Below are 27,995 nucleotides of genomic sequence, written 5' to 3'. Positions count from 1 at the left end.
CAGGACTCTGCCGAGGAGGAAGAGATAGAATTTCCACCTGTGAATAATAAACAAAAGCTGAGAATCCTGAAAGACGGGGACAAGATCAAGACGGGGAGAAGAAATGGGCTTATTGTCCCCCACCCCGCACGTGACCCAGGAAAGGTGAGGATGGTGAGGTGGGTATGAAGTTCTGCGCTGTACATGTTAGCAGAGGGTTAACCCATGTAGGACCCTTCCTGAGGCAGGCAGTGGGTTATAACATATGGGCCCCCACAGACGTAGGGCATGTGGGCGCAAACCTGTAATATAAGGGAAAGGTCTGCAAGGAGAGCAGCTAGAGGGGGTGCAGTTACACCTGGGGTCCAAAAGGCCATAAGGGAAGACGGCCATGCCACAAATTCTACATATTTTACCTGTTTCTGAGACAACTTGTTGAAAATCAATGGAGGAAATAAGAAAATCTAGCTGAATATTCATATTAATTCCTGCCAATCAGGAAAGTGGAAAATGTAATGGTTTACGCCATTCTTCTAGTATCGGTATTATAATTGCGCAGGTAAAGCTGTAAATCCCGGAGAAAATGCGTCACTGGATCCTCCTTACAGTCCTTCCAGGGAGCAGTCCTTAGTCCTGATCAGGGCCGCTCGCTGCTCACCTCTGTTTATCACCGAGTCCATTGTACCTGGGGACTAAGGTTCTGATCTTATCTGCAAACCAAACCCGATCCACGCCACAGCGAGCTGCGCCCTGAGCGAGGAATGCAGGACGTTCAACATTCACTACATGTAGACTGAGGCTAGAAACTGTAATTTTGGCTGATGGCGATGATGGGGTTTTCCCCCCGCAGTACACACACCACTGGGCAAATGCAATAACTGAAGCTCCCGGGTCCAATGCAAAATAGCGAACAGCCCCCCACTACGTGCCATTTACAATACCAGTGTTTCCTCATGTGCTAGTTGGGCCATTACATCCTCTCAGGTAAGGAGCTAAGTGCAACTATCACCTCTGCACCCTGGCAGAATATAGGTATCAGGGCCGCCATCAGGGCATTACTGCTCTGACTGACGTATGGGGCCCAGTGAGCAGAGGGGGCCCGGAACAGGCCCCATCTCTTCCGCTTACGGGCCTCAGCAGCAGGATTATGCCGGTGCCAGGGACCGACATACCCGCCAGTGCAACTGCATCGGGGCCCAAGGCGGAGGGGGGCCCCTGCTGGCAGGGGCGTACTGCCCATAGCAGCAGAGTATGCAGCCGCTATGGGGCCACTCAGTCAAGAGTACGGGCAGGAGTGAGAGGGGCCCGGTCAGTGTCTGCCCCTGGCCGGTGCAGTAACTATACCTGCGTTTGAGGCAAGATGAAGACAGATGGGGCAGGATGGAGACAGATGGGGCAGAATGAACACAGATGGGGCATTATCATGGGGCAGGATGGAGACACATGAGGCAATATGGAGACAGATGGGACAAGATGAACACACATGGTGCAGGATGTAGAGAGGTGGGGTAGGATGAAGACACATGGTGCAGGATCTTGGGGCAGGATGGAGACACATGGGCAGTATGGAGACAGATGGGGCAGGATGGAGCCACAGAGTGCAGGATCATGGGGCAGGATGTAGACAGATGGGGCAGGAGGGAGACACATGGTGTAGGACCATGAGGCAGGATGGAGACAGATGGGGAGATATGGCGACAAATGTGGCAGGATCATGGGGCAGGATGAAGACAGATGGGGCAGGATGGAGCCACAGAGTGCAGGATCATGGGGCAGGATGTAGAAAGATGGGGCAGGAGGGAGAAACATGGTATAGGTTCATGGGACAGGATGGAGACAGATGGGGTAGGATGTAGACAAATGGGGCAGGATCATTAGGCAGGATGGAGATAGATGGGGCAGGATGGAGACAGAAGGGGCAGGATGGAGACTGATGGGCAGGACCATGGGGCAGGATGGAGACAGATGAGCAGGAACATGAGGCAGGATGGAGACAGATGCGGCAGGATGGAGACAGATGGGGCAGGATCATGGGGCAGGATGGAGACACATGGTGCAGGTTCATGGGGCAGGATGGAGACACATGGTGCATGACCATGAGGCAGGATGGATATGATGGAGACATGGTGCAGGATCATGGGCCGGAATCATGGGACAGATGGGGAAGGATCATGAGACAGATGGGGCAGGTTCTCCTGTGCGTAACGGCACTTATGGTGATATTAGTATTATGTTTTTTTTTTTATTAATGATCAGTGTTGTAGTATTCGGTCACTATGTGGTGGTAATAGGTGGGCTGGTCATGGTGTGGTGGTATTTGTTGCTTGTATGTGCTATTATTTGATCACTGTATGGTGGTAATATGTGGTTTGGCCATGGTGCAGTGGTATTTGTCCATTGTAAGTGATATTATTAGTCATGTTAAAAATTGAAAAATAAATAAAAATATACCTAAATTGTATTGGATATTTTAACAAATGTTTAATAAGTTACAGTAGAGTAGGGCTTGGCCAAAAGAGTCTACCTTGTCGTGGTGGACAAAAATGTGATATGGTGATGGGAACTGTTAATGTGTGATTAGTGAGGATGTGGTGTAGAAGTGGGGTTTTTCCAAGAGAGGGAGGTGGGACTGTGGAAGGTTCGAGGGTTGAAGCCTGGGCGGAGTTGCAAGGGGGCCCCCAAAAATGTGCCAGTATTAATCAACAATAACGTAACACATCCATCGTAACAAAAACTCTATTCCCTATTCATGCGAATGTATGCAGATGCCTGCGCATGTTTCATTTGACACAGAGTCAAAACGACACATGCCGACGTAGGCGGAGCGGAATGGAAGAGATGCGGCAGTGGGCGGGGCTTAACTGAGGAAGAAAGGAGGAAGTACGCAGCCCTCCGCAGCCCTGCCGAACGCTAGTGTGAAACCAACCTTACACTGATCTCACTTGATACTTCTTTTCTGTTCTGATACAGCCTAATATATCCTGAATTTGGTTAGTTCCCTTTTCTAGGTACTCTTTTTTTCCTCTCGTTTAGTAGTCATGGTTGTCTGTTTTCCAATTTTGTCTGTACCCTTGTCTCAAAATGTTTTAAGCACCTTAGGGTGCCTCTTGTCACATCACATTCCATTGCATCTCATGACTTGTCACAGTTGTGTTATTTTGTTTACTAAAATGTTTAAATAAAGAATTATTAAAAAATTCTTGTATATAGGAGCAGTATTATAGTAGTTATATTCTTGTACATAGGGGCAGTATTATAGTAGTTATATTCTTGTACATAGGGGCAGTATTATAGTAGTTATATTCTTGTACATACTGTAGGGGACAGAATTATAGTAGTTATATTCTTGTACATAGGAGCAGTATTATAGTAGTTATATTCTTGTACATAGGGGCAGTATTATAGTAGTTATATTCTTGTACATAGGAGCAGTATTATAGTAATTATATTCTTGTACATAGGGGCAGTATTATAGTAGCTATATTCTTGTACATAGGAGCAGTATTATAGTAATTATATTCTTGTACATATGGGGGCAGTATTATAGTAGTTATATTCCTGTACATAGGGGCAGTATTATAGTAGTTATATTCTTGTACATAGGGGCAGTATTATATTAGTTATATTCTTGTATATAGGGGGAGTATTATAGTAGCTATATTCTTGTACATAGGAGCAGTATTATAGTAGTTATATTCTTGTACATATGGGGGCAGTATTATAGTAGTTATATTCCTGTACATAGGGGCAGTATTATATTAGTTATATTCTTGTACATAGGGGCAGTATTATAGTAGTTATATTCTTGTACATGGGGGCAGTATTATAGTAGTTATATTCTTGTACATAGGGGCAGTATTATATTAGTTATATTCTTGTATATAGGGGCAGTATTATAGTAGTTATATTCTTGTACATAAAGTAGGGGCAGTATTATAGTAGTTATATTCTTGTACATAGGGGCAGTATTATAGTAGTTATATTCTTGTACATAGGAGCAGTATTATAGTAGTTATATTCTTGTACATAGCAGCAGTATTATAGTAGTTATATTCTTGTACATAGGAGCAGTATTATAGTAGTTATATTCTTGTACATAGGAGCAGTATTATAGTAGTTATATTCTTGTACATAGGAGCAGTATTATAGTAGTTATATTCTTGTACATAGGAGCAGTATTATAGTAGTTATATTATTGTACATAGGGGCAGTATTATAGTAGTTATATTCTTGTACATAGGAGCAGTATTATAGTAGTTATATTCTTGTACATAGGGGGCAGTATTATAGTAGTTATATTCTTGTACATAGGAGCAGTATTATAGTAGTTATATTCTTGTATGTAGTGGCAGTATTATAGTAGTTATATTCTTGTACATAGGAACAGTATTATAGTAGTTATATTCTTGTACATAGGGGCAGTATCATAGTAGTTATATTCTTGTACATAGGGGCAGTATTATATTAGCCATATTCTTGTATACAGGGGCAGTATTATAGTAGTTATATTCTTGTACATATGGGGGCAGTATTATAGTAGCTATATTCTTGTACCTAGGGGCAGTATTATAGTAGTTATATTCTTGTACCTAGGGGCAGTATTATAGTAGTTAAATTCTTGTACATAGGAGCAGTATTATAGTAGTTAGATTCTTGTACATGGGAACAGTATTATAGTAATTATATTCTTGTACATAGGAGCAGTTTTATAGTAGTTATATTCTTGTACATAGGGGCAGTATTATATTAGTTATATTCTTGTATATAGGGGCAGTATTATAGTAGTTATATTCTTGTACATAGGAGCAGTATTATAGTAGTTATATTCTTGTACATAGGGGCAGTATTATAGTAGTTATATTGTTGTACATATGGGTGCAGTATTATAGTAGTTATATTGTTGTACATAGGGGCAGTATTATAGTAGTTATATTCTTGTTCATAGGGGCAGTATTATATTAGTTATATTCTTGTATATAGGGGCAGTATTATAGTAGTTATATTCTTGTACATAGCAGCAGTATAATAGTAGTTATATTTTTCTACATAGGAGCAGTATTATAGTAGTTATATTCTTGTATCTAGGGGCAGTATTATAGTAGTTATATTCTTGTACAGTTGTGGCCAAAAGTATTGACACCCCTGCAATTTTGTCAGATAATACTCAGTTTCTTCCTGAAAATGATTGAAAACACAAATTTTTTGTTATTATTATCTTCATTTAATTTGTCTTAAATGAAAAAACACAAAAAGAATTGTCCTAAAGCCAAATTGGATATAATTCCACACCAAACATAAAAAAGAGGGTGGACAAAAGTATTGGCACTGTTCGAAAAATCATGTGATGCTTCTCTAATTTGTGTAATTAACAGCACCTGTAACTTACCCGTGGCACCTAACAGGTGTTGGCAATAACTAAATCACACTTGCAGCCAGCTGACATGGATTAAAGTTGACTCAACCTCTATCCTGTGTCCTTGTGTGTACCATATTGAGCATGGAGAAAAGAAAGAAGACCAAAACACTGTCTGAGGACTTGAGAAACCAAATTGTGAGGAAGCATGAGCAATCTCAAGACTACAAGTCCATCTCCAAAGACCTGAATGTTCCTGTGTCTACCGTGTGCAGTGTCATCAAGAAGTTTAAAGCCCATGGCACTGTGGCTAACCTCCCTAGATGTGGACGGAAAAGAAAAATTGACAAGAGATTTCAACGCAAGATTGTGCGGATGTTGGATAAAGAACCTCGACTAACACCCAAACAAGTTCAAGCTGCCCTGCAGTCCGAGGGTACAACAGTGTCAACCCGTACTATCCGTCAGCGTCTGAATGAAAAGGGACTGTATGGTAGGAGACCCAGGAAGACCCCACTTCTTACCCCGAGACATAAAAAAGCCAGGCTGGAGTTTGCCAAAACTTACCTGAAAAAGCCTAAAACGTTTTGGAAGAATGTTCTCTGGTCAGATGAGACAAAAGTAGAGCTTTTTGGGCAAAGGCATCAACATAGAGTTTACAGGAGAAAAAAAGAGGCATTCAAAGAAAAAAACACGGTCCCTACAGTCAAACATGGCGGAGGTTCCCTGATGTTTTGGGGTTGCTTTGCTGCCTCTGGCACTGGACTGCTTGACCGTGTGCATGGCATTATGAAGTCTGAAGACTACCAACAAATTTTGCAGCATAATGTAGGGCCCAGTGTGAGAAAGCTGGGTCTCTCTCAGAGGTCATGGGTCTTCCAGCAGGACAATGACCCAAAACACACTTCAAAAAGCACTAGAAAACGGTTTGAGAGAAAGCACTGGAGACTTCTAAGGTGGCCAGCAATGAGTCCAGACCAGAATCCCATAGAACACCTGTGGAGAGATCTAAAAATGGCAGTTTGGAGAAGGCAACCTTCTAATATCAGGGACCTGGAGCAGTTTGCCAAAGAAGAATGGTCTAAAGTTCCAGCAGAGCATTGTAAGAAACTCATTGATGGTTACCGGAAGCGGTTGGTCGCAGTTATTTTGGCTAAAGGTTGTGCAGCCAAGTATTAGGCTAAGGGTGCCAATACTTTTGTCTGACCCATTTTTGGAGTTTTGTGTGAAATGATCAATGTTTTGCTTTTTGCTTCATTCTCTTTTGTGTTTTTTCATTTACGACAAATTAAATGAAGATAATAATACCAAATAATTTGTGTTTGCAATCATTTTCAGGAAGAAACTGAGTATTATCTGACAAAATTGCAGGGGTGTCAATACTTTTGGCCACAACTGTACATAGCAGCAGTATTATAGTAGTTATATTCATGTACATAGGAGCAGTATTATAGTAGTTATATTCTTGTACATAGGCGCAGTATTATAGTAGTTATATTCTTGTACATAGGGCAGTATTATAGTAGTTATATTCTTGTACATAGGAGCAGTATTATAGTAGTTATATTCTTATACATATTGGCAGTATTATAGTAGTTATATTCTTGTACATAGGGGCAGTATTATATTAGTTATATTCTTGTACATAGGAGCAGTATTATAGTAGTTATATTCTTGTACATAGGGACAGTATTATAGTAGTTATATTCTTGTACATAGGAGCAGTATTATAGTAGTTATATTCTTGTACATAGGGGGCAGTATTATAGTAGTTATATTCTTGTATATAGGAGCAGTATTATAGTAGTTATATTCTTGTACATAGGGGCAGTAGTATAGTAGTTATATTCTTGTATATAGGAGCAGTATTATAGTAGTTATATTCTTATACATATTGGCAGTATTATAGTAGTTATATTCTTGTACATAGGGGCAGTATTATAGTAGTTATATTCTTGTATATAGGAGCAGTATTATAGTAGTTATATTCTTATACATATTGGCAGTATTATAGTAGTTATATTCTTGTACATAGGGGCAGTATTATATTAGTTATATTCTTGTACATAGGGACAGTATTATAGTAGTTATATTCTTGTACATAGGAGCAGTATTATAGTAGTTATATTCTTATACATATTGGCAGTATTATAGTAGTTATATTCTTGTACATAGGAGGCAGTATTATTGTAGTTATATTCTTGTACATATTGGCAGTATTATAGTAGTTATATTCTTGTACATAGGCGCAGTATTATAGTAGTTATATTCTTGTACATAGGGGCAGTATTATAGTAGTTATATTCTTGTACATAGGAGCAGTATTATAGTAGTTATATTCTTGTACATAGGAGCAGTATTATAGTAGTTATATTCTTGTACATAGGAGCAGTATTATAGTAGTTATATTCTTGTACATAGGAGCAGTATTATAGTAGTTATATTCTTATACATAGGAGCAGTATTATAGTAGTTATATTCTTGTACATAGGAGGCAGTATTATATTAGTTATATTCATGTACATAGGAGGCAGTATTATAGTAGTTATATTCTTCTACATAGGAGCAGTATTATAGTAGTTATATTCTTGTACATAGGAGCAGTATTAGAGTAGTTATATTCTTGTACATAGGAGCAGTATTATAGTAGTTATATTCTTGTACATAGGAGGCAGTATTATAGTAGTTATATTCTTGTACATAGGAGCAGTATTATAGTAGTTATATTCTTATACATATTGGCAGTATTATAGTAGTTATATTCTTGTACATAGGAGGCAGTATTATAGTAGTTATATTCTTGTACATAGGCGCAGTATTATAGTAGTTATATTCTTGTACATAGGGGCAGTATTATAGTAGTTATATTCTTGTACATAGGGGGCAGTATTATAGTACTTATATTCTTGTACATAGGAGCAGTATTATAGTAGTTATATTCTTGTACATAGGAGCAGTATTATAGTAGTTATATTCTTGTACTAATATTCTTGTACATAGGAGCAGTATTATAGTAGCTATATTTTTGTACATAGGGGCAGTATTATAGTAGTTATATTCTTGTACATAGGAGCCGTATTATAGTAGTTATATTCTTGTACATAGGGGCAGTATTATAGTAGTTATATTCTTGTACATAGGAGCCGTATTATAGTAGTTATATTCTTGTACATGGGGCAGTATTATAGTAGTTATATTCTTGTACATAGTAGCAGTATTATAGTAGTTATATTCTTGTACATAGGGGCAGTATTATAGTAGTTATATTCTTGTACATAGGGGCAGTATTATAGTAGTTATATTCTTGTACATAGGGGCAGTATTATAGTAGTTATATTCTTGTACATAGGGTCAGTATTATAGTAGTTATATTCTTGTACATAGGAGCACTATTATAGTAGTTATATTCTTGTACATAGGAGCAGTATTATAGTAGTTATATTCTTGTACATAGGGGCAGTATTATAGTAGTTATATTCTTGTACATAGGGGCAGTATTATAGTAGTTATATTCTTGTACATAGGAGCACTATTATAGTAGTTATATTCTTGTACATAGGAGCACTATTATAGTAGTTATATTCTTGTACATAGGTGCAGTACTATAATAAATACCGTATATTCTTGTATGTAGGGGGCAGTATTGCAGTAGATCACTGATGTCCAGCACTACAGTTACTGTATACTATGAATGATGTGTGCTGACCAAGTTCCATTATAATTATAATTATTAGCGTTATTAATTACAGTTAATAGTTAATAGTTAACAGTTAATAGTCAGGGCAGCACGGTGGCTCAGTGGTTAGCGCTGCAGCCTTGCAGCGCTGGGGTCCTGGGTTCGAATCCCACCAAGGACAACATCTGCAAGGAGTTTGTATGTTCTCCCTGTGTTTGCGTGGGTTTCCTCCGGGCACTCCGGTTTCCTCCCACACTCCAAAGACATACTGATAGGGAATTCAGATTGTGAGCCCCATCGGGGACAGTGATGAAATGTGTGCAAACTGTAAAGCGCTGCGGAATATGTTAGCGCTATATAAAAATAAAGATTATTATTATTAATAGTTTCTTCAATTTCTGTACTGTTATCAGCCATGATTGTCTCTGGTGATAGGTGTTTAGTATAGCATATATTATGTGTCACACCTGAGGTCACCGCTGTGTAGCTGTTGTACAATCATATATTAAATATCCTAGTTGCGACCTATATATGACTTTTCTAGGACACCCGGTGGCTCTTTTGGATCTTTGCAGGGCAAGATTTGTATACATAGAAATAGTTCTTGGATGACGGATGCCAACATAGGAACCTATTATCTGTGGTCATGAGTCATTACAGTCTTGTGTACAATGGTTTAGTTGTTGGTGCAGGGCTACTGAGAATGGCTAGACCAAAAACGAGCTGCGCTCTGCAATTAGTTTGGCTCCTAAGGCCTGGATCACACTTCCGTTTTTGAAAATCCGTCCAAATCCGTCGTTTTCCGTTAAAAACGGATCCGCCATTTTTTTGGCGGATCCGTTTTTATGTCCCATAGACTTCCATTAGCGGCTACCGCGGATCCGTAAAAAAAACGGATCCGTTTGCGGCAAAACGGATCCATTTTTTCACACTTTGGCGGATCCAAGCGGATGCCAAAAAACGGATGTGTGAAACAGGCCTAAGATGTAGTAAGAAAGTCTGGCGATCAGTGGGGCATTACACTGTTTGTAAAGTCTACGAAGGTGCAGAGGTGGTGGTGGGACCAGACCCAGTACCGTAGACCTCCCATCATATGTGCACTCAGCCGCCATCATTACTGCTTGTGTATAAAGCAGGAGCAGCCTCTAAAACCAGAACCATTTCTGATCTGGTACAGGAGATATGTGATTGTCCATTGTGTCCAGTCTGTTTGCTTCTCTTTACCCCACCGCCATTAACCCTTCTATTGCTGAGACTGGGCGGCCCCAGGTGATGTGACTTCAGTAGATGGCGCCATGTTGTTCTGCTGATGAGCGCCCCCTGGGGTGATTCCTCCGTCTCCTCTGACTTCTCCTAATCGTCTCCTAGATGGCCACCATAACAATTCTTGCCGGATTCATTTTTGCAGTTGCACCATTTTTTTGTCAATTTTGTGGTGTTTTTCACCTATTTTTCAATTGCACTTTATCTTTCTTTTAATTTTCGCTTTTTTTATTTCTATTCTGTGTATTTTTTGCCATTTTTTTTTTCTTTTAGTCATCGTGGGCAGCAGTTTGGGGTTTCCAGATTTTTTTTTCCCCAGCTGATTAATAATTTTTTTTAAAAAGTCGTAAAATAGAACTTGATGCAAAAACGACAAATTTTACAAGACAGAAAAAATATAGAAAAGTGACTTTAAAAACTACACAAATTACTGGTATTTGGGCCTCAGGAGTCTTATTTTTTTGTATCAGCCATTTCTATGCCATACTGCTCCTGCTCGACTGGAAGGTTCAGAAATGAATTACCCAGCAGAACAGTCACATGTTCTGGCGAATAATCCTGCATCTACATTGCCTTCCACTATCACCATGCACCATGTTGTGCTTACACAGGACTCTCCCGCCCTCCACAGAGAAACGCCCGTCTGACAGCAAACTAGCAAAGAGACGACGGCCTCAGTCATTTCTTACACCGCTGAGGTAAAACGAAAGCTGAGCTGTGATTGGTTGCTTTGGTCAAATGAAAAATGAGCTCTAATAAGGTAAAACAAAAGTTGAGCTGCAATTGGTTGCTTTGGTCAAATGAAAGCTGAGCTCTGCTTGGTTGCTTCGGTAAAATGAAAGCTGAACTCTGGTTGGTTGCTTCGGTAAAATGAAAGCTGAACTCTGGTTGCTATGGGCAACTCATACACTTTTACTGTAGAATAGCTCTGATGAATGAGGCCTGATAATCCTCATCATGCACAACTGCACGAGGGTCTCAGGGGCCGAATTCTGTGGCCCACCCTGAATATTAAGCATGTACAACCTATGGGGAGTTCTTTGAAAGAAAGGTGTACTAGTATTAAAATTAAGGAAGTGAACCCCAGCCCCACCCACCTAAACACCCATAACACAGTTTTTTTTTACTTTTTAATTTACAGGGAAACATTTTTTTTTAAAAATCGCAGCTAAAATATCAACATGACCTTGGCGGTATATAGCGGTATTATGCAGAGATTACTTTATGGCACCGTGATGACAGTGTTACGGCAGTCCTATGTGTGCGGGTCATTATAGACGGTATTATGTAGGCAGTGGACACTGTGTGATGTTGTTATAGAAGGGTAGTTGTCGGTTTTATGTGAATACTGTATCGCGCTGGTATATGGCCACTACCTGGTAGCGTTATGTGGGCAGTATATGGGAATATTTATACAGAAGGCATAGTAGTGCTGTATTATTTAGGCATTGTATGGTACTTTTATGCGTTCACTGTATAGAAGTGACGGTTATGTAGACACTGTATGGCAGAACAAATTTAGGCAGTTAGATGGACAGTATTATGGCGGAAGGGGAATGGTATACGGACCATGAGATTGCACTCAGTACTGTAGTAGTGATCATGGTGATCAAGGAGGGATATATCCTCCATATCATTTAGTCCCCTTTAATACTTATTTTTCCCTGTATTTTCATACTGGACACATAGTATGAAGGGACAAGCTTCGTTGACAGGGGTAATGATGAATTCCCAGGAGGAATAACAGAGTAACAGCATAACACAGGTTCATAAGGAAAGATGCGTCAGGATTGGTATTTCAAGAGTATTAGAAGTATTTACTAAAACAGACTTTTCAGCAGAGCTGAAAAGCCGCCTTTTGCATAGCCTGAAATGTCTGTTATCAGGGAGTAATAGAATGTTGCTCAGTATTCAGTTACTTACCTCTGGCTTAAAACGTCAGATAACAGGAAACTAAATCTGTCTGATCATTTCCTGATTCACACATTTGCGTCATAAATGTTTGTAATATTATTATATGGCTTCACTAAGATACCAGGAGATCCTGCAAAAAGGTGGACGTTATCTTGTTCTTATGTTCTAGTAGGGTATGTAGACAACATGGTGTGGAGATTCAGACCGCCCAGTGTTATTTTGTTGTGATCCAGCTCAAAAGTGCAGAGGTCCTGTCTGAGAGTGTGGAGGTCCCGCCCAAGAGTGTGGAGGTCCCGCCCAAGAGGATGGAGATCTCGCCCAAAAGTGTGGAGGTCAGGCCGGAGAGTGTAGAGGCTCAGCCCAAGAGTGTGGAGATCCAGCCCAAGAGTCTGGAAATCTGAGCCAAGAAGGTGAAGGTCCAGCCACAGAGGGAAAGGATCCAGTGCAGGAGTGTAGAAATCCATTGCAACAGTGTAGAAATACAGCACAGGAGTGTGAAGGTCTGACCCAAGAGTGTGGAGGTCCAGTCCAAGAGGATGGAGATCTGTCCCAAAAATGTGGAGGCCCAGCCTAAGAGTGTGGAGATTTGGCCCAAGAAGGTGAAGGTCAAGCCACAGAGGGAAAGGATCCAGTGCAGGAGTGCAGAAATCCAGTGCACAATGTAGAAATACAGCTCAGGAGTGTGAAGGTCTGACCCAAGAGTGTGGAGGTCCAGTCCAAGAGGATGGAGATCTGTCACAAAAGTGTCGAGGCCCAGCCTAAGAATGTGGAGATTTGGCCCAAGAAGGTGAAGGTCCAGCTACAGAGGGAAAGGATCCAGTGCAGTAGTGTAGAAATACAGTGCAACAGTGTAGAAATACAGCACAGGAGTGTGAAGGTCTGACCCAAGAGTGTGGAGGTCCAGTCCAAGAGGATGGAGATCTGTCCCAAAAGTGTGGAGGCCCAGCCTAAGAGTGTGGAGATTTGGCCGAAGAAGGTGAAGGTCCAGCCACAGAGGGAAAGGATCCAGTGCAGGAGTGCAGAAATCCAGTGCACAATGTAGAAATACAGCTCAGGAGTGTGGAGATCCAGCTCAAGAGTATAGGAGTCCAGTGCAGGATTCTGGAGATCTAACGCAGGATTGTGGCAATCAATCCCAGAAGAGCAGAGATCCAGCACAGATGTGTGGAGATTGAGCCAAGTAGTGTTGAGATCAGTGTACATGAGCCTAGGAGTCTAGAGATCCAATCCAAGAGTACAGAAATCCAATACAAGAGTGTGTAGAGAATCCAACCCAAGAGGGCAGGGATCCAGAGCAAAGATTAAATACAAAAGTATGTGGAATGGAGCTCTACTGTTGTGTTACTAAGCGGAGGTAGGACACAGCTCAGGGCTTGGATTAACTGAAATTTTTGATTAATCACATTGATATTACAAATGGTAAAATTGGTCTTAGTCCAGTTTCACATGATCATGAAACGTGGACCATGCTCCCTTCACAATTTCAGGCCAGATCTCCTGACCTGATATAATTGCCTCATATATACAGTATGAGGCTTAGGCCGTGTTCACATGAGCTTATTTTATGGTCCGTATACAACCTGAAACACTCAGTCTGGCCACGGGCTTTTGAACCCAAACTCCCTGTCTGGTGGTCCGCGGTCACTCTGGGCATTATAGTCTATATATGGACCATGAAATACTCTCGTATGAACCCGGCTTTACACACTCAGACATATTATTGGTTCAAAACAATTTTCATCTTTCAAATTTCTTTCAGAGGCTGTTCACACTCTACAACCTTGTGATAGACACTAGACAGATTTTTATGCACGTCTGATTAGTTTTGACAGGTGAGATTTCAATCAAATTGCCCTTTATACACCAGTTTGGACTGATACAGCAACCTAAATTGATTATCTGAATGTATAAAAGTTATATTCTTAGAACAGATCATAAATGATCACATTGAGATCGTCAGTGGGTCCTTCTGCAGTTCTTTAATGATTGACGAGGAGACAATATTTCATGGCCGCTTGTAACAATACAAAACCAGTTCTTCAACTCTCTGTTTACAGCAGTGGATGATTCTCTGCGGCTCCAAATTAATTCTGCAGCATTTCCTTGTTCCACTGACGACACAACAGGAAAGTTCTTATCTGATGTATTTTACAAACCAATTATTCAGAAGACAGGCTGACAATTAGAGCTGATGCTGTGATAATTACCCCTCCCCCACTACAATTAATCAGTCCTGTACATGTATTTATGAAGCTAAATAAGGAGACAATTCTGGCATAAATTGTACACAAAAAAACTGCATTTCATGTCTCGTGCCATACCTATGATGTGTATTCTAAACTTTTTAAGACTTGTTCAACTCGGATGTGTAACCTAAAGGGGAGTTTATCAGGAAAAAGGGCATGACTTAAAGGTGTTCTCCAAGAATGTGACAAAATGTCCCCCGTCATGTGATACAAATGTCTGCCCATCCTAGTCAAGTGTCAAGACGGGTTCCTGTCCGAAAAAGAAACACAGATTCCTAGAAAGAAAAACAGATTCCATTTCCACTAACAGAAGAGCTGCATTAAAAGCACTAATACTGGTGAGCTGCCCCAGTACCATGACAGGAGAAGAAATAAATCTTCTCTTCTGCTCGTTGGCTGACTGTGCACAGAGGACTAAGACTGGAGAAAACAATTCTTTGTCCTCAGTAAGCCAGCTAGAAGATTTATTTCTTTTCCCATCACAGTCCTTCTCCGAGAGCTCCTCTGTCAGTTGAGACACAAGTCTCAGGAGCTGTGTTTCTTCAGACTGACACATGTCTGGAACGGGCTGATGTTTGAATTACAAATCAGGGGCCATTTTATTACAGTATAGGAGGACCCCTTTAATGTGTGATACAATGTGTCAAAATTGTGGATCATTTTACTGACACAAAGTAAACCAACTACTACAGAGGGGAAAATAAGTATTTGATACACTGCTGATTTTGCAAGTTTTCCCACCTACAAATAATGGAGAGGTCTGCAATTTTTGTAGTAGGTACACTGAAACTGTGAGATACAGAATCTTAAAAGAAATCCAGAAAATCACATTGTATGATTTTTACATAATTAAATTGCATTTTATTGCATGAAATAAGTATTTGATCACCGACCAACCAGCAAGAATTTTGTTTCTCACAGACCTGTTAGTTTTTCTATAAGAAGCCTCCTACTCTGCACTCATTACCTGTATTAATTGCATCTGTTTGAACGTGTTACCTGTATAACAGACACTTGTGCACACACTCAGTCACATTCCAACCTCTCCACCATGGCCAAGACCAAAGAGATGTCTAAAGACACCAGGGACAAAATTGTAGACCCGCACAAGGCTGGGATGTTCTATTGGCAAGCAACTTAGTGAGAAGGTAACAACTGTTGGCACAATTATTAGAAAATGGAAGAAACAAAAGATGACTGTCAATCTTCTTTTGTCTGGAACTCCATGCAAGATCTTGCTTCCTGTTGTAAGGATGATGATGATGAGAAAGATCAGGAATCTGCCCATAACTACACAGGAGGACTTGGTCAATGATCTGAAAAGAGCTGGGACAACAGTCTCAAACATTACCATTAGTAACACACTATGTCGCCATGGATTAAAATCCTGCAGGGCACCCAAGGTCCTCCTGCTCCCACCAGAACATGTCCAGGCCTGTTTGACGTTCGCCAATGATCATCTGGATGATCCAGAGGAGGCATGGGAGAAAGTAATGTGATCAGATGAGACCAAAATAGAACTTTTTGGTATCAGCTCCACTCACGGTGTTTGGAGGAAGAAGAAGGATGAGTACAAACCCAAGAACACCATCCCAACTGTGAAGCATAGTGGGGGAAACATCATACTTTCGTGGTGCTTTTCTGGAAAGGGGACAGGATGACTTCCTCGTATTGAAGGGAGGATGGATGGGGTCATGTATTGCAAGATTTTGACCAACAACTTCCTTCCCTCAGTAACAGCATTGAAGATGAGTCATGGCTGGGTCTTCCAGCATGACAATGACCCGAAACATACAGCCAGGGCAACTAAGGAGTGGCTCTGTAAGAAATATTTAAATGTCCTGGAGTGGTTTAGCCAGTCTCTAGACCTGAGCCCAATAGAAAATCTTTGGAGGGAGCGGAAATAAATTGTTGCCCAGTGTCAGCTCCAAAACCTGAAAGCTCTTGAGAAGATCTATATGGAGGACGGGGCCAAAATCCCTGCTGCAGTGTGTGCGAACATGGTCAAGAACTACAGGAAATATCTGACGTCTGGAATTGCAACCAAAGGTTTCTGTACCAAATATTAAATTCTGTTTTTCTATTGTCTCAAATCTTAATCTTAAAAATAGATTTAAATTTGATGCTTTTTAAGGCTGGTTTCACATTTGCGTTTTTTAGCTCTGGAAAAAAACGCATATGTGCGCATGCGTTTTTTCCCCTATATTTAACATGGGTGCGCATACCTGCGCGCTTGTAAGCGCATGTATGCGATTTTCATGCGCTGCGTTTTTTTGGGGTGTGCGTTTGTATTTTCCAGACGCAGCATGTTGCATTTTTTGGCCCTGCAAAAAAGCGCATGCGCACATATGCGCACGTTTTGCGCTAAAAATGGCCATTATAGCCTATGGATGCACATATGTGCGCACTGGCATGCTCATGTATGCGTTTTTTTGCATATGCGTTTTTTTTTTTAACCATGGAATTTAGGGGTTTGGGTTAGAGTTAGGGTTAGTTAAGGGGTTTAGGGTTAGGGTTAGGGTCAGGGTCAGGGTTAGGGTTGGGGTTTGGGTCAGGGTTAGGGTTAAGTATGGTTTTGTTAAGGGTTAGGGTCAGGGTTAGGGTCAGGATTAGGGTTAAGTATGGTTTGGTTAAGGGTTAGGGTCAGGGTTAGGGTTAGGGTTAGGGTTAGGGTCAGGGTTAGGGTTAGGGTTAGGGTTAGGGTCAGGGTTAGGGTTAAGTATGGTTTTGTTAAGGGTTAGGGTCAGGTTTAGGGTCAGGATTAGGGTTAAGTATGGTTTGGTTAAGGGTTAGGGTCAGGGTTAGGGTTAGGGTTAGGGTCAGGGTTAGGGTTAGGGATGGTTTTGTTAAGGGTTAGGGTCAGGGTTAGGGTCAGGATTAGGGTTAAGTATGGTTTGGTTAAGGGTTAGGGTCAGGGTTAGGGTTAGGGTTAGGGTTAGGGTCAGGGTTAGGGTTAGGGTCAGGGTTAGGGTTAAGTATGGTTTTGTTAAGGGTTAGGGTCAGGGTTAGGGTTAGGGTTAGGGTCAGGGTTAGGGTTAGGGTTAGGGTTAGGGTCAGGGTCAGGGTTAGGGTTAGGGTCAGGGTCAGGGTTAGGGTTAGGGTTAGTTAGGGTTTAGGGTTTGGGTTAGGGTGAAGTATGATTTGGTTAAGGGTTAGGGTCAGGGTTAGGGTTAGGGTTAGGGTCAGGGTTAGGGTTAGGGTTAGGGTCAGGGTTAGGGTTAGTAAAGTCATGGTTTGGGTTAGTGTGAGGGGCCACCTAATGTTGGAAAAAAACGCAAACGCGGTAAAAACGCACTAAAAACGCATACAAACGCATAAAAACGCTGCGTTTTTTTCATGCATGCTCATAAAAATGCTTGAAAAAAACGCAGCAGTTGTATGCTTTTGTATGCGTTTTTTCAATGCGTTTTTTTGCGGGAAAAACGCGCTGCAAAAAAAAGCAAGTGTGAAACTAGCCTAAGCTCTGTCTAGTCTAAGATTGTACAGATTGACAATTACATTTGAAAATCTGCTCCAATTTGTTAAAGAAGTTCTCCTCCTCCATTATCCTCCTCCTCACATCAACATTTTCATCCTATTAATATATTGCATTCATCATATTATATAGCACTGTATACTTACAGTTGCTCATTTTGCCCATCTACCTTATCTCGCTTTTCCATTAGGTCTTTGACATCATGTGATTAAAAACTGACTAGCTGAATCCTTCTAAGCTCTATGTAGAAACAGGAGGTCAATTTTCCCTGTATGAGTCATAAGTCACTGCAGGAGGAGGAGCCACAGAGGAGCTGTGTCAGGAGTTGAGGAGAGGGATGATAAATGTCAGGACAAGACATCCTGTTTCCATATAGAGCAGAGAAAAGAGAATTAACTGGGTAGAAAGGCGAAATGAGCAATTGTAAGTACTTAGTGCTGTATAATATGATGTCTGCAATATATTACGAGGAAATAAACTTTGATGGGAGGAGAAGGAGGAGTACTTCTTTAACTGTGAATGACAAAGTTATACAGAACCGAACACTTTTCACAGCTGAGGGTTTGTTACAATTGTATGCAGTATACACAATCGTCTGTGAGTTAGTCACCCCAGCAGCACACATCTCTCTCTTTTCTGCGGTGATACATTGAATCAGTCTGGTATCTAAACTGTTTAGGTGGAAAACATTGAAGCAAACTCTCAGCTGTGAGAAGAAATAGGTCTATACGGGTTTTCAGTCTCTGAATATAAAGAACATTTTAAGCAAAGATCGTAGATATGGCGAAAGATTGATACTAAGTAAAAAGTTCCGGAAGTTTTAGTTGTTTAAGTATATTTGCATGAAACCAGCAAACTTATTTAAAGGGACAGTAGCCCTGCCGGCCATCATTACTGCATGTGCTGTGGAGTTACTGTAAATGTGAGCTATTGCTCACTGTGATCAGCCACTTCAGACTAGCATGGACGAGAGGCTAGAAATCATCCCACAAAGGTGTAACCTTATCTAGACACCTGGCTATCACCCAGCATTATAAGAAACATCGATCTGAGGAATGGAAGAAAAGACCTTTTTTATTTTTGGTGTGAAGTGTTTCTGAAGATGGGGGACTTATTGGGAAGTCAGTGACTTCCTATAGAGGAGACGATGCTCCTGGGATAAAAGAAATTTCCTGACAGCTGCCTTTCATCTGTAGGGAGCGGGGTTTAAAGGGTTACAGGCGACTCCTCCTCTGTCAGAGGAACTTGGTGACAGGGAGTGCAGTTAGTGCCAAGAGTCACAATGAGAGGGGACATCATGCCAGTGCCGCAGCGCACAGCCTGGACCCCATGCGCCACCCAACCCCACTATGCACTGAGCCACCCGGTGCCTCATGCCCCTAAAGGAAGCTTCCACCGGAGGAAGGTGAGTACAGGGGGACCCCAGAGTCAGGGGTGGGAGCACTGGGGTCACAAGGGTGTATATGTATATAATACAGGATGTGGTCACGTCTGTGTCCGTGGATCTCCCTATATTAGACAGGATGGGCTTCTATTGCACTGCGTGTAATGTCCTATTCATAAGTGCATAAAACCGGACAGCCATGAGGAACCCAAATCGCAGGTGTGAACAGAGCCATGATCTTTCTCACTGCTTGTGACTATTCTTCAGATGTTGTATTAGTCTAGCCTGATGAAGAGACCTGAGTAGTCTCGAAAGCTTGCAATGTGTTACCATCTTTTCAGTTAGCCATTAAAAGGTATCAACCACTGAGGACTCTCAATTCTGAATATTCTTCTATATGTATACACTGTATGTGTATTCTGGTGCACCCGTACGATGGACAGACACATAGATAGAAAGATTGATAGATAAAATAGATAATAATATGGAAAGACAGTCAGATAGGGAATCTACATTGTGAGCCCCGATGGGGACAGTGATGATAATGTCTGTAAAGTGCTGTGGAATTAATGGCGCTATAGAAGTAATTACAAGAAATAAATATAGATATGTCTGTGCCCCTCACTAAATGCAGTCTGTATATGTCTGTGGAAGATGCAGATATGTTCTTGATGTTCCTGTGTTTATATGTCACATACAGTATTTTCCTCGGGGTATGTACATCAGTGCGCTCTGCTCTTGTGCCTCTTTGGATGATGTTGCAGGTTTTGTTCGTTAGTTATTACATAATTTGTGTATTACAAGGAGGACACATTCAGTAATATTAGAATGACTCCTCTGATAGTGGCTGATGCTCCTCTACAGCAGTAGTTTTGTAGTTTTGTTCCTCTTCTGATGTCGATCTCCTGATTTTCACATTAAAATCTTTACAAGGTAAATGGCTCCAAGGAAAATCCCCCGGGCCGACGTCCGTAAACAGTGAAGGTCTCACGGGAGGAGCACAGACGACCACCTGTATACTGTATATATGAGACAGTGGAATCTAGCCAATATTTGCTATGGCCGACCCTTGCCTTAATTCTTTTGCAAATCCTTCTGTTTCTTCATGATCCCAGACAGACGGGATGATGTGAGATCCGGGCTCTGTGGGGCCGTATGATCACCTTCAGGACTCCATATCCTTCTTTACTCAGAAAATAGCTCTTAATGGCATTGGCTGGATGTTGGGGGTTGTTTTCCTGCTGTAGAATAAATTTGGAGCCGATCAGACGTTTCCCTGATGGTATTACATGTTGGATAAGTATCTGCCTGCGTTTCTCAGTATCGAGGACACCAATAGTGCTGACCAAATCCCCAGTTGTATTTGCTGAAATGCAAACTTGTCAGACCCTCCACCATGCTTCACTGCTGCCTGGAGATTCCCATTATTGTAGTTTTGTTACAGTTAAATATGTCACATTTTGATACCTTGTGTCTTGTTACTGTGCTCAGTCTTGCCTGTACCTGTGACATGAAACCGTCTTTCAGAACCTCCCCTTTGTAGCAGATTTTAACTGTTCCTCAACCAGTTTAAAGCCTCGAACACAGCTGTTTCACTTGCTGTTAAAGGGAACCTGTCAGCTGGCTTTAGACCCTAAACAAACATCATCAGTGTAATGCATCTGTAATGTCATTTATACCTTTGTATTATAAGTTTGCTTCTCAGTTTTCTAGAGATCCATCACCAAGTGTTTTTGCAAATGAGCTCTCAAGTGCAGAGAGGGCTTGACCTGCAATTACCGCTATCCGGCCTCTATCCCTCAGAGAAATGATAGAAAGAAATGGCGTCATCAATGTTTATAGCATTGAAGTTGCTTTAGGCGTCTAAACACCTGCTGACGGGTTACCTGTAATGACAGTATATCTGCCTGCATGTGAGAGCGGTGATTATCATCACCTGTTAGGTATAATTAGATGCTCTAACATTGGACTCTAATTCTACATTCCCTGACTTTATGTAAGTGGAACCAAAATAACTGGTGAAGGCGACAGGCGCCCATCGAATATTGAAGGAATTTAGATTTCTATTTTGTTCATTCATTTTGCATTTTATTAATCGATAAAAAATAAGCTATTAAAGGGGTTGTCCGGTCAAAACCGATACGTCTGCAGTCACTCGACCAGTAATGTCCAGCTAGAGGGCGCAGTCTCGCTCCTTACAAGTGTATGGACAGTGAGGCATGTGAAAGCACCCATAGCCATATCTGCCCAGTATAGTCCTTGCACTTCTTGACCCCTCGGTTTTCTGTTCTTACAGAATGTTTAATCATTAATCATCTTCCTCGTTCAATACTAATTTATTAATCTTTGTAGATTTTAGGTGAAGAGTCCCTTTGAAGACTAAAGAACACCCCACTTATGGTCATCAAAGTAGAAGAAACTCTTCCTATAATCAACGGGAAAGAACTTGAAGGAACTTTGATGTTGATTACCAGATGTCCATTAGCCAGACGTCTTGCTGTTCTTTGTCTTCCTGTGATTGTGCCCCTCAGCCGAGTCTTTATTATCACCTCTGGCCTCCAGTGAGTCTATTGGAGTCCTGGTCATGAAGAGTCCTGCTGGTCTATTGTCTGTGAACTCTACTCCATAATCTCACAAATGTCCACTTCTCCATCATTGCTGGAAACCTGGAGAACAATCCTTGAGATTCTGCTCGTACTATAAGAATTTTCCAAGTTTTCCTCGTTTGGTCCTTCTGCTGTAACCATGTCTTCCATCGACGCGTTGCCTCCACCGAGGGCCTCACCTAACCAAGAACAGATCCAGAGCGACGCTCTAGAGGAGCACACAGATTTGTGGTGGTCTAGGGAGCCCGTCAAGTCCATTGTTTGCTACTGTTTCTCTGTTCTCCTTATCTTGGCCTGTGGCATTGGTGGGATTGTACTCCTTTCCACAACCACTAGTCGATCTGGTGAATGGAGATTGGCTGTTGGGGCCACCCTTTGTATACTTGCCCTGCTGATTTTACTGAAACAACTTCTGAGCTCAGCTATCCAGGACATGCAATGTTTGACCAGACGTGACCACATCAATATGCTGAAGAGCGGAGGGTTATCAGATGTGGTGGTTTTCCTCGTAAGCTCCATAATTATCCTAATTTGTGGGGTTTGCCTTCTTGTACTTTCGGTTACTGGAGAAACTCCAGGCTTTCCTCCCATTCTGGTCACCATGCACAGTGTGGGGGTGACACTGATCATTGTTGGATCAATTATCCTCGTTGGTGTCATTATATTCAGTCTAGTGGTGTTTTGCAGATCTTGTGTTTCTGGTCGATTTCATTCCCGTATTACTGATGTTTTCTCCATCTCTGGGCAACTACATCAACGGCAAAACACCACCTCAAGTTTGGCCAACCTCATATGAGCTTTACCAAAGTAACCAAATGGCATTGAGCTCTTCTGAATTATACCCAAATCTTTGAATCTGAGCCAAAATTGTCATGGTTAGGGTGTTATGATGCCATTATGAGGACCACAATGTGGATAAGATCATGTTATGCTGAAATCATGATGAGAACATGATGATGTCATGCTTAATTTATGGTGAGTTCATGATGAGGTCACAATAATGTCATATTGAGGTCATTGGTGAGATCATAAAAGGGTCATGATCATGTCATGGCAAAGTCAAGGGGAAATCATGAAGAGGACATGATGGGGTCATAATGATGTCATGTTGAGCTAATATTAGGATCATGAGAGGGTCATGTTATGGGCATGGAAGGGTCATGATGATGTCATGTTGAGATCATGATAAGAATACAATAGTATGATTATGATGTTATTTTGAAGTCATGATGAGGACAGTAGCTGAGTAGAGGGAAATAATTTCCAATGGCCAGTCATTTGATTGATTACTTGGAACATTCTTAATCTTCAACTTAAAGGAGTGTTCGCAAGTTTAAAAGCTATCCTGTATCTATTGAATAGGGGATAACTTTTTGATTGCCAGGAGTCCAACCGCCCTGGCCCCGACTGATCCTGAGAACCTGTGCTCTGAACAGCCCTGGCTCAATGGAGCGGTGGTTGATCACATGCACGATTGCTCCATTTATTCTTAATGGGAGTGCTGGAGATTGCCGAGCACTGCGCTCAGCTGATCTCGGGATCGGTGGAGGTCACGGTGGTTGGACCCTCATCGATTGGATCCTTTGGATAGCAGATAACGTTCAAACTTGAGACAACTTCTTTCATATTAATAATAAGAAAAGTAAGGATGTTCCTTTGACTCATATAAAAAATCTGATATTCCCTCTAGAAATGTACTGCAAACTTTCATGGGAGTCATCATGGGTAATGGCAGAAAAAAAAAATCCATCAAATCCTTGAGTCACTTTCTGAATACTTATCTTGAGTGCCATCGAGTCTTGTACTCCAGTCACATCCAAAGTGAAATCAAACTTTAATATGGTTTCTACTTCAAATTTATGACCTAATAGATGAGCTCTAAAGTGGCTTTAGTTACAAGTGTCCTTGTCATGTCCGAGTGTCCTCTGACGTCCTCGCTGCAATTTGTGGAGTCCTTGACCCGTCTTCTCCGCTGCATCATTCACATGAAGTCACAATGGAGTCAAACACTAGGAGCAAAGAAAGAGAATGGTGCTCACAAGACAAGCTGAGAAACGAGTGATCAGCAGGCAGAGGAACCATCCATGCAATACGACAGCGATTTATCTGACCATCAAACAGTTTTCCTTTTGCAGAAGTTACGCCTATGATAAGGGTATATAGAGGCAAAGCTGATGATCCAGAATCTAGAGTAAAGTTTACATTGACATGTCAATCATTACATTCCGTACATTCATTCTAATGGCAGATAATAATGCACGTGATGCATTGGCAGAGAGAATGGTGCAATGCTGCGACTGCAGGCATAGCCGTATCAAAACAGTTTGTACTAGAAAACCGGCATCAAACAGCTTTCTTTTTCTATACCAGTTTTGTCAACTTTTTCAAAAGTGAGTAGAGCTTAATATCAGGGGTCTAAGGCCTCTTTCACACATCAGTTTTTTGCCTTCAGGCGCGATCCGGCTTTTTTTTGTAAAACCGGATCCGGCAAAATGCAATGCCGGATCCAGTTTTTCCCCATTGACTTGCATTAGCGCCGGATCGTGCCGGATGGCATTGCGTTTCATCCGTTTTTTGACGGATCCGGCAACTTGTCTCATTCCGGCGTCTGGAAAAAACGGCTACTGTAACGTTTTTTGTCTCCGGCGAAAAAGCCAGAAGCGCCGGATCCGGCGCTTCCAGCTTTTTGCTACAATGAAAGTCTATGGGTGCCGGAATGTGCCGGATCCAGAAAAAGACGGATCCAGCCACCGGATCCGGTTTTTTTAAGTCTGCGCATGCTCAGATCCAATTGGCCAGCCCCCAGGAACAGATATAACCTGCTAGACGGATCCAGCAAAAAAACGGATCCGTTTCTACAGTTCTCCAAAATTTATGCCGGATCCGTTTTTTCTAAAAATAGCCGGATCCTGCCTGACGGCAAAAAACTGATGTGTGAAAGTAGCCTAACACAGTCCAAATATTCATTATAATTTATGCCACAAAAGTGGCGAACGTTATAGCACAAACTGGGTAGATTTCTGTCTCTGATGCACGGCGGCTGAAAGAGGCGCCAAATTCATGAAGATGCTTCTGCCGCTTAGTAAAATAGGAACATCTTATTGCATTATATTTTGGAATAAACGTCCCACCTAGCGTTAAAATTACACATTTATTTTAATTAATTATAGTCATCCCCAAATAGGAAATAACACTCGTATAAAGAACCATAGAAAATGAGCTCGGATCAGAACCCAAATACTGAAATCGGAAAAAGCACGAACATAAACATAATGTGAGACTCCGGGAGTAGGGGGGACGGCGGTCTACAGAGATAAGTTCTTTATTCCTTTGTATATTTGGTTGGTAGGGCTGCCATAGGGATAACTTCAGGGAGGGACAGCCTTCTCCAAGTGGGGACCCCTTATCGCTACCTATTAGTGTGCCAACATCCACCATCAGGTAGGGGTCAGATGGTTTTATTAGGGTCTTTTATTAGACTAACGACCTGCACTTATTTTTGCTTAAACTGCTTTTATTTTATTTTGTTCCTTCATCTAAGCCCATTTTCTATGGTTATTCAAATGAGTGTTATTTCTTATTTGGGTATGATTTTAATTAATTAAAATGAATATGTAATTTTAATGCTAAGTGGGCCTCTGATTCTATAATATAATAATATACATATTTGCATCAAGATTAATATCCAAATCTCAGGTCTTGTATATCCATGCTTTGATGGGTATGTGTATACACCCACTCAGCAAATGCAGGCCGGCAATTGGTGATAAATATAATGTATTAATGAAGTGGATGCTGAGTAACAGTCTTCCAAAAGCTTTCATAAAGTGCCCAAAATAATGACACCTCATTTCCTAAGTATCAGCTAAAAATGTGTTAATAGGTAACAGTTACCTAATCATAGATGTGTAGCCCTCTCTAAGCTGGGAAGCAAATGGTTCTGCAGCACCCCCACTGGAGAAATAAGGCATTACAAATGAGTGGTTTGTCTGTGCATTACATGGATGTGCTGGGTCTCCAAAGAGGAAGATGGTTTACATAGCTGGTCCCCCAAGCTAGGAGGGTTTTCTGAACCCAGACAACACCCTCTTTAAAAAGAAGTGTGGTAAGCTGGATCATTTTACCCCATTAGGAAAGGTCTTTGCCTGTTATTTGCTGTGGCACCATAAGGGTGTGTGCACACGTTGCGGATTTCCTATGGAAAACAAATGCTGATGTGCAGATGCTGCGGAAAAATCAGCGCGGAAACGCAGCGGTTTATTTTCCACAGCATGTCTAGGAATCGGCAGGTGTAAAAACACAGGCGAAATCCGCACTAAATCCGTTAGAAATCCACAGGATATCCGCATGTAAATCGCAGGCATTTTTACCTGTGGATTCTGCAGATTCTGCACGGAAAAATCCGCAGACGAATCCGCAATGTGTGCACATACCCTAAGAGGACAGTCGTACTATAAGTAGTAGGTGATGGTTGGTGGTGGGTGGGCCCAGGATGTGTATGATACCTTAGTATATAGGGGACCGCACAGCATCGGGGCAGCGCTCCTTCCCCCACATCGATGACATTGCTTGTTTGTTGACTCCTTTGGTCACATAACAGCTGATCATGATGTATATTCTAGTAAAAACAACCCTCCTTCAAAACTGGGTCTCGCACATGTGCAGCTTGTCATGGACTTGTCAGAAACCGCAATAAGAATGCTCTGGTTTGCAAAATTCCAGTTCCATCAAATGCGGGACTCCTTCCAATCAGTCCCAGAAATGTGATCCATCTCTATGCACTGTATCCAGTTTTACACAGTGAGAACCTACATCGAACACTTTGACATCTCGTTCGGACCTTAGATTGCATTTTATAATAACAAGAGCTGCATTCAGAATTCTGCTGCCAGCTCCTGTCATATCCCTCCCCTGCCCCCCGTGGTGTGTTGTGGGTTTATTACATACAGAATCGGCTGCATTGTAGGATCTCAGCTAATGTCTATAGAGCAGGGAGGGATAAATATCTGCCAAACACCTGAGATTCTGCTCATCTACAGGGGATCCAAAACGTTTTGTAACATCACAAAGTATTTAAAACATTGTATCTAGATTTACAGGTAGTAGAATCTTGGCTGGAGCCTACATCTATTCACCTCTGTTCACACAGGTACCGTATACAATGATCTCATATGACTCCCATTGCTGCAGAGGCCCCAGGTCCTTTATAGGGGCCCCTGCACTGAGGCCTTAATTTACGCTCATCCTCCAGCAGGTGCTGGGCAGGAGTCGTCCCTCCAGATATAGGATCTGTCCAGAGCAGGATATATAGGAGGTTTCTATCCTGATGCATCTGAGATGCTGATATATGAAGACGTGGTACAAAAATAATATATTTTTACAGTACAAATAAATGAAGATTATTTAATGAGATGCTAATATATATGACACGATAATAAAGACATTATGATTCAATAATTCTTTGAGTTTCTCTGCTATTTATCGTAATTCTATAAAATATCTTAATAGGGGCTCAGAGCTCCATTGGTCTGATAAAAAAGAACCAAATCTCCTGCAAAGATGTATAATATAATGTTCACCTTCTGGCTGCTTGCGACCACCACTAGGGGGAGCTCTGTGCAGACAGCACCATAAGGAGCATTGAAGCTTATTCACATGTTAGTATTTGGTCAGTATCTTGCAAGCCAAAATCAGGAGTGGAACTGACAGAGAAAAACTAGAATTAAAAGATTGACACCTATTCTGCGTTTTGGAGACACTCCTGGTTTTGGCATAGAAATACTGATGAAATACAGATCAAAAATGCTGATGTGTGAATAAAGCCTGTGTTCACATAGCATTTTCTCCTATGGACAGTGGGTCTGTGGCGCCCCCGAGGATTCAGTTGCCACAGAGGTACTGCACCTCCTCCTGAGGTGTGGTACCCCACCATCCAGGTAGGTTGGAGGCTCCTGACCACGCTCCAACACTTGCATCCCACACAACACAGTAGTTCAGCAAAGCCATATTGCGGCTCCCTGCTTGGAGTGTAGCAGAGCACCTTTGGTGGCTCCCTGCTTGGAACACGAAACGTGCTGGGAGGCGGGTGGAGATAGAATA

General features: G+C 41.6%; 1 protein-coding gene across 3 annotated transcripts; it reads left to right on the top strand.

Moving 5' to 3' along the window:
* Nucleotides 1-31: 31 nt before the first annotated feature.
* On the top strand, nucleotides 32-27,353 carry TMEM125 (transmembrane protein 125). 3 transcript variants are annotated; one of them, XM_073544535.1, is made up of 2 exons: nucleotides 32-144; nucleotides 21,643-27,353. In XM_073544535.1, exon 2 carries the CDS (start codon nucleotides 22,036-22,038, stop codon nucleotides 22,690-22,692), a length of 657 nt encoding a protein of 218 aa, XP_073400636.1. In that variant the 5' UTR covers nucleotides 32-144; nucleotides 21,643-22,035; the 3' UTR covers nucleotides 22,693-27,353. The 3 variants fall into 3 exon arrangements, with proteins under 3 accessions (XP_073400636.1, XP_073400637.1, XP_073400638.1); XM_073544536.1 differs by having other exon boundaries at nucleotides 35-158; XM_073544537.1 differs by lacking the exon at nucleotides 32-144 and adding an exon at nucleotides 19,164-19,311.
* The last annotated feature ends 642 nt before the right edge of the window (nucleotides 27,354-27,995 follow it).

This window comes from Dendrobates tinctorius, unplaced genomic scaffold, assembly GCF_039654945.1.
Source record: "Dendrobates tinctorius isolate UK_male_01 unplaced genomic scaffold, ASM3965494v1 ptg000138l, whole genome shotgun sequence".
In the NCBI taxonomy this organism is placed as follows: domain Eukaryota; kingdom Metazoa; phylum Chordata; class Amphibia; order Anura; family Dendrobatidae; genus Dendrobates; species Dendrobates tinctorius.
This window is presented reverse-complemented; position numbering and strand designations above follow the sequence as displayed.

Coding starts and splice junctions, on each gene's coding strand:
- TMEM125 (XM_073544535.1), top strand. CDS start 22,036: ATGTCTTCCATCGACGCGTTGCCTCCACCGAGGGCCTCACCTAACCAA.